General features: G+C 34.6%; 1 protein-coding gene across 1 annotated transcript; it reads right to left on the bottom strand.

Annotated features, from left to right (window-relative positions):
* Positions 1-365: 365 nt before the first annotated feature.
* On the bottom strand, positions 366-5,766 carry LOC111375864. The gene is made up of 7 exons (XM_022998777.1): positions 5,089-5,766; positions 2,430-2,560; positions 2,123-2,240; positions 1,626-1,742; positions 1,421-1,536; positions 1,181-1,335; positions 366-1,069 (listed from the first exon to the last, which is right to left on the bottom strand). Exons 1-7 carry the CDS (start codon positions 5,621-5,623, stop codon positions 589-591), a joined length of 1,653 nt encoding a protein of 550 aa, XP_022854545.1. The 5' UTR covers positions 5,624-5,766; the 3' UTR covers positions 366-588.
* Positions 5,767-6,999: the final 1,233 nt, after the last annotated feature.

Genomic DNA, 6,999 nt, shown 5'->3' with positions numbered 1-6,999 from the left:
TATATCAGTTGAATAGAGCTGATAAATGCCATATATTGGTTTTCAGGACATCAGTTGATAATGAAGATGACCATTTTGGTTTGCTGGATGAAAGACAAGGATGATTGCTTTTCAATATTATTTACTTGATGTGAAGAATTATGAATCTAATCACTTAATCATGGATTGGAGTATGAAATTTGTAAAGACAACATTTTTTTTGGCACAATGTATGATCGATTGTATCTCTTTTAAATACTATATAGAAAATTAAAATCATACATAAAATAATAAAATAGGAACACATTCCTTTAGTCGAACCAGCTATTTAAAATATTTGACAGTAGAAACGTCAAAGATTTTATGGACAAAACAACCAAATCAACTGTAACTAATTTAATTGTGCTTGATAAATAGAAGAAAAGGGAAAATGTCACAAATATATGGTTATGTAAAAAAGACTGCATCCACAAGAAACTCAATACACTACAAAACTCAACTCTCTGTTACAAAATAATCCACATTCCGCTCGATGTTCAAGCTCTCTACTATTTCTGGAGCCTATCGGCATCTCAGGAAATGTATAACAGCCAACACTAACAGATTAACTTACAGAGATTTCCCTTCGTGGTTGTCCCCCGGATCAGAAGTCCCCTGAGTTTTCTGATTTTCAACAGGGGACTGTAAAGCAAGACATCGTCCTTTCTGAGCACGAGGTGGAAGATGTTTTGCTGGTTTCCTTGATCCAACGGTCCAGGGCAGGAAAACCCCGGTACCACCTTGTGGAATTCTTCGAGGGCTCAAAACCATCGGACGCATGGGAGATAACATAACCACAGGAGTCCGAAGGACTCCCCATTTTGGGATCATATCCATTGCCTCGTAGGGACTAATTATTTCATTTGGGACTGCATATCGAGTTTGGACACCAGGTTGCCATAAGGTCATTGCTCCTGTGGAAGGGGTTGCCTCGGTGTTTTGTGTCTCCATCCGGACTCTAAAGAATGTGATGCTTACCCTCTTGTTCGGTGAGGTGCACATAACATGTCTTGCTGTATCAGAACTATTTCCCCTCATGACTAAAAGTGACCTGTCAAATTTTTTTGAATCAAATTGACAGACGGTTATGTTTAGTATGCTTGATGCTAGAGGATAAAGGACACCTATCAAACAGGAGCTATATGTATAAGTTGTAACATACCCTTCCCTGAGAGAGAGCATGAGTGGTCCTTTATAATTTCCTTCATCATCACTGACAAGTGTTCGACCAAATGCCATTGCTGACTCGGAGAGAAGGAGGGTTGAAATGGGCTGGTCCAAATGAGGTGGTTTTAGAAAAGGCTGAGAATATTCCCCCTACACGAACCAGAAAACTGAATCAGTTACACTATTAAATTGCACTGTTAAGTGAAAAGAAGCGTTGAAGCAGAAAGATTTATACCTCGTCGAAGAAGTTAATGATGCAGCTATTTGGTTTGCGATTTTCTGAAATCAAATGCCACTGGATCAAGTGGCTGATTACACCTTGTAGAAGTGCTGGAATTGGCTCAATGTTGCCTGTAAATACATACGTTATTATTGAAGGGGGAAAAAAAATAAAAATCGGCTGAACATATAAAATGTATCGAAATAGAACTCTTCCATACTCTTCTGCAATTTACTTGTTGCATCGTCTTTTATCTGTCCGAAAATGGGAATTCCAAGCTGAATTAACTCTCTCTTCTTTCCTTTCACTTGCTGGTTGTAAAGTATAAAGGTCTCGCCTGATATGAATTCAAAATACTTAATCAGCATTAAATGTAGTCATCGAGATACCACTTTCACCACAATAAACTACTGCACATCAAGAATTAAATAAACAAACCGGAAAGGTGAATAATGCAAAATAGCCTTCCGAGATGCATTTGAGAAATTAGACAACCTTAAACTTTTTGAATTATTATTTATTCTTATTTGGCAATGAAGTTACAGTGGTGGTCTAGACAATCAACAGAAGGTAGCAATGTGTAAACTTACTGTAAAAATAATGCTCAAACCTGCTTTAATCATAACTATAGAAGATGCCCTTTACAATCTCAAAACTTCTGGCCCAAAAGGAAACAACTAGTTTAACTATAAAAGCATCACGAATCACAGGATCCACCTGAGAGTTCACCATTCTGGCCAGCAGCTCGGAGCTCATTCACAAAGTCATTCAATTTAGAGAGTTCGACATCAGTGAATATGTCTTCATACAACTTAAGACCTCTAACAACATTAACCTGTCAGTCGTAAAATACAGTTGTTGAGTACACTTGCAGCATATGTTATAACATATTACGTCAACCGAAAGCATGTTTCATTAAGTTTAAAGGTTTCAAGTAACTCTGTTTTTTATTTTTTATTTATTTTTTTGGAGATTTTAAGTTCATGATCTTACTTTTTTTTTAGAGTAAGCAATAGTAACTCACCATATGACCTTTCACGGGTTCCTTTGCTAAGAATCCTTTTGTCATCTTGATCTGCTCACGACGTGCCTCACATTCTTCATGGTTAGAACATATATCGACATGTTCAAGAAACGGCTGCACTTCTTGAGATCCTGTAATGCAGAATAGAACAGAAGGAATGGATTTTTTCACCTTAACAATAATTAAAGAACAGTCTAATATAGATTTGAAATTACAGAGTACAGTTTTGGGAGGGTAAAAGGGGAGAATATATGAACTGTTGACCGCAACAGAATAAAAGCTTTACGCATATTTGACAGGGAGGATTGAAAGCAATACATTGTACTACGGTAAAAAAATCAACAAAATCTCATTAATTATATATAGTCCTCTTCAGTACCGCGTATATTAAATTCGCACGTGTAATTTTGAAACTGTATTAGCATCCCATAAGATTGGATTAAGAAATAATTCATACTTAATAATTGAATATCAGTTTTGTGGCACAATGAAGTATTGAAAAAACATCATCATTTCTCTCTTTTTTCAGGAAAAAAAGGGACCAATTCAATAAAATCAATGGTAACAGAGTTGCCAGGATACAATAAATGCTAATAGATTTTCAAGAAAAAAGTTATGAGGTCATAATTTCATCAATCAACTAATTCCTTTTATTTTTAATTAATGAAGGCCAGCCAAAAGCTGTTCACTAAAGGACCGTTTCATTTTCCCTTGGGACAAACGACAGTTCTGCAAACACTGAACCTCGGACTTAGGACTTGCCACCCAACTGTCAATAATATTATCTCTTATATTTAAAAATAGGTTAAAATTTCATTTATTTTAGTATTCAATTTTATTCAGTATTATAGAAGAGATAAAAATTTGGGACTCCTACTTTTGAAAATGATACTAATAGGAAAGCACTAATTTGCCGTACCGAATCCACTACAGCACCAAGACAAAAATAAGAAAGCACGACTTTTGTACCAAAGAAAAAGCACTTAGTGTAGTGTACCATGCTTTCCACGAGTGGTATAAAATTTAAGGATATTATTTTGTTCCCTAGATTGGACTATTTCTAGCGTGTACTTGAACCACGTCAATTATGTTGACTCGTTTTTACAACACGAATTATAGCGTGACAATGAAAATCTTAAAGCATTAACTTTATCATCTTACAAAAATGCATGTCTTGTGCTTATTGATAAGGTTCGTGCCATCTAGATCGATGTTAAGGATGAGTAATACTAGATATATTAATCATTCAAGAAAAATAATATGATAAAATTCTTAATTTTCTACTTCAACTCTCACTCTCCTCCATTGCTATAGCAACCAGTATCACATGATGAAAAAGTCTAGGGACCAAAGGGTAACATTATTACAAATAGAATGACTAGAAGTGCTTATAAACAATTTTTGATACAAGTCAAAAGAATATTCCGTCTAGCTTCTTCTTTAAGGCCCACACAGAAAGGACACCAAACAACATGGCCAACCATCAAAGATGAGTTCACTCAAGTCAAACTCATTGAAAAGTCCGAATTATCTAGAACAAACCATCCTAGCGATACGAATACCCTAAAAGGTTCAGAAATTTCAAAGTTCTACTCGGCACTACCCGTTTTAGCCCCTCTTTGTCTGTAATTATTTCAAATTTTTTTCTCTAAATTTATTTTTAATCACATTCTTGTAATAAAATATTTTACACATAAATTCAATATTTTTTGCACAACCTTAAAAAATTCATTGTTTCAAAATACCTTTTCAATCAGAGGCAGCCATGACGTCCGCTAAAGCCGTCAAATTAAAACCTCCCATATGGTAAAAATAATGATAATAATAATTTAATGATTCAGAGATACCTCAAGCATCTCCAAGTGTACCTCCCACTCTCTCGTAATTAATATTTGCTATTCCCGATAACTGTGAATCGGGTGTGTGCGTTGGTGGGACTCCGAGTGAGATGATCACATAGCAGGTCTTTAACACACTTTCCCATTTCGATTTTCTCTATCTTCGAAAATATCGCTCCTATTTAATATTTCAGTTATCTACATCGACAATTGAAATTTATAACCCTACACATTGGAGGGTTACGCCGAATAAAAAAATCATGAATTGATACTGAATAAAAAAATCATGAATTCCTTTGTGATTACGTTGTCAACCCGATTATACAACTAAAATATTTCTTAATATTTACTTCTAATTTTGTAAATTTCTTTTTGTTTTGTAAGTGGAAAATTGAGTAAAATTCTGGAATGTTCAACTGCAAGAATCAAATTCAATCAATACCGAAGTTAGTTTATCGAAAAATGGAGATTTGAAGAAGTTTAAAGTCGAAATAAACAGAGCACTTCGATTTTTCTTCAAATTTCCCGGAATAAATCCAATTTTTGGTATGATAATCAATACCAAAGTTAGTTTATCGAAAAATGGAGATTTAAAGAGCTTTAAAATTGAAAAACAGAGCATTTCGATTTTTCTTCAAATTTCCCGGAATCAATCCAATTTTTGGTATGATTACACCGAAAATCAGAAAAATGAAATGGAGGAAAAGCATCAAGCTATAAACTACAAAAAATTAATTCATAGGCACGAAGGGATCACAGATTTTTATTTTTTTTATTTGCAGAAATTATTGCGAATAAAGAACAGGATTTTAAATACTTACCTGTATCCGTAACCTCACTTTCAGGTGAATCATCCTGGGTAAAATCTTCAACCACGGGTTCTACTCCACCATTTTCATTACCCTCCTCTAATTTCTCCACGGAACTCTCTAGAGTTTTCTCGGAAATGGTATCATTCACCTCTTCAATTTTCTTTTCGTCCACCTGCCTTCCTTCACTCTTTTCGGCTTCCACTTTCTGAAGCTCCATTGTGACATCAGCAATCGGATAGTATTGCTGCATCTGGAGGATCGGGATCCAGTTCAGCCTCCTACGGTGAATAGCACCGAACACCGAATCATACTCTGCCGGTACACCACCTTCAAGTTGCCTCAGGTGTTTGCAGAGCGCATCAATGATGGCGTTGGCTGCCGCAAACTCCCCTCGAAACCATGCAATGATAGCGTCCTTTGCGAAAGCCTCCGGCGCCTTCGTCATCGCCACGCCCAGCGGCGGCTGAGGTTGCTGCACCATCGCTGGCACAACCTTTTCCGGTACCCGATCTCCATGCGCTACTACACTGGCCGCCGGCGGCATCTTCAATATTGATTTTCAGTGAATAAAAAATGGAAAAAAAATTCTGTTCAACTTTTCAATGCTGAATCGGTAAGTCAATATTGTATAGTTCGTTATTTTTAAGCCTATATTTCAGTAAAATTTTCGGGTTTTATAGAAACTTTTCTAAAATTAAAAATGTTTAAAAGCGGAAAAAAGGGAAAAGAAAATGTTTTTTGATGAAAGCGAGGGTTTGGTTTGGGCCTTCGGGGAGATTTAGGTGGATTTATATTAAAAATGAAATTACTTGGGACCACATGCCATGTGTCAAGAAAAAATTGATGACCTGGGAATAAAAAATTGTTAATTGCAAATATTTGGGAAAAAAATTTGCACCTTCGGAACCTCAATTTATTGTGACAATAAAATAGTAAGATAGTTCAAAAGTTTTCGTCTTCATTGAAGGAAAACATCAATTTTTTCATTATGTCACATCAAAATTGGATTGTGTCAGTCGGTTCAATTCGAAATCAGTTTAAAACCCAATTCAGTTGTAAGTCAAAATTTATATATTTAAAAATCAATTAAATAGTATAAGAATCAATCATTCAGACACACAACTCTGGTTCATACAAAAATTTCAAATCAGCTTTTGTCGGTTCAACACATTGCCCATTATTTATAGGCAACAGATCAAGTTGTAAGGAAAAATGAGATTAATAAAATTAAAGAGGACCGCATTGAATACGTTTTGTATATGAGGACGGATTTGTAATTATAATTAAAAGTTATGAGAAAACATTTTATATTTTAAAGTGTTGAGGACTAACTTATTACTAGGACATTAGGTTAAATACCTGCTACGCAATTATTTGTTTAATTTGGTTGGTGGCGCGTGTTGGCATTTTTAATCTAAATAAATGTGTGGAAATGGTTAAATGGTTTAAAAAGTTGTTGAGAAGAAAAGTTGCACGTTGAAGATTCGACAATTATTAAAAGGAAAATGTAAGTGGCTGTTTGATAGCCCATTATTTTGTAAGGAAAATGGATAACAAATTCTAATTTTCACTTTTGATCTGTTTGATTGACAAAATTTTTCAGAAAATTCGTTTTTCACCTTTGACCGCTACGTCAGGATTTTCCATCTTTTTCTTGAATTCAAATTCTCACCATATTGGTGAGAATTCGTTTTCCGAGGTTACTGTAGCAAATTTTTTTATTTTCTTTTTTTGGAATGGAAACAAATTCTAAAAATTATTGTAAAAAATTATATCCATTTAATTGACATAAAATAAAGACAAACGAACACCAAAACATAGATAATTTATTTATTTTATTTTTTTGGCAATAGAAACAAATTTCATCCTCAATACCAACAAATTTTGTCCCTTTAATTGACAATTTTCATGCAAAACAAA

The sequence above is a fragment of the Olea europaea genome, unplaced genomic scaffold, assembly GCF_002742605.1.
Source record: "Olea europaea var. sylvestris unplaced genomic scaffold, O_europaea_v1 scaffold1424, whole genome shotgun sequence".
Classification (NCBI taxonomy): domain Eukaryota; kingdom Viridiplantae; phylum Streptophyta; class Magnoliopsida; order Lamiales; family Oleaceae; genus Olea; species Olea europaea.
Note: the sequence above shows the minus strand (reverse complement) of the source record. Positions and strands in the feature narration are given on the sequence as shown.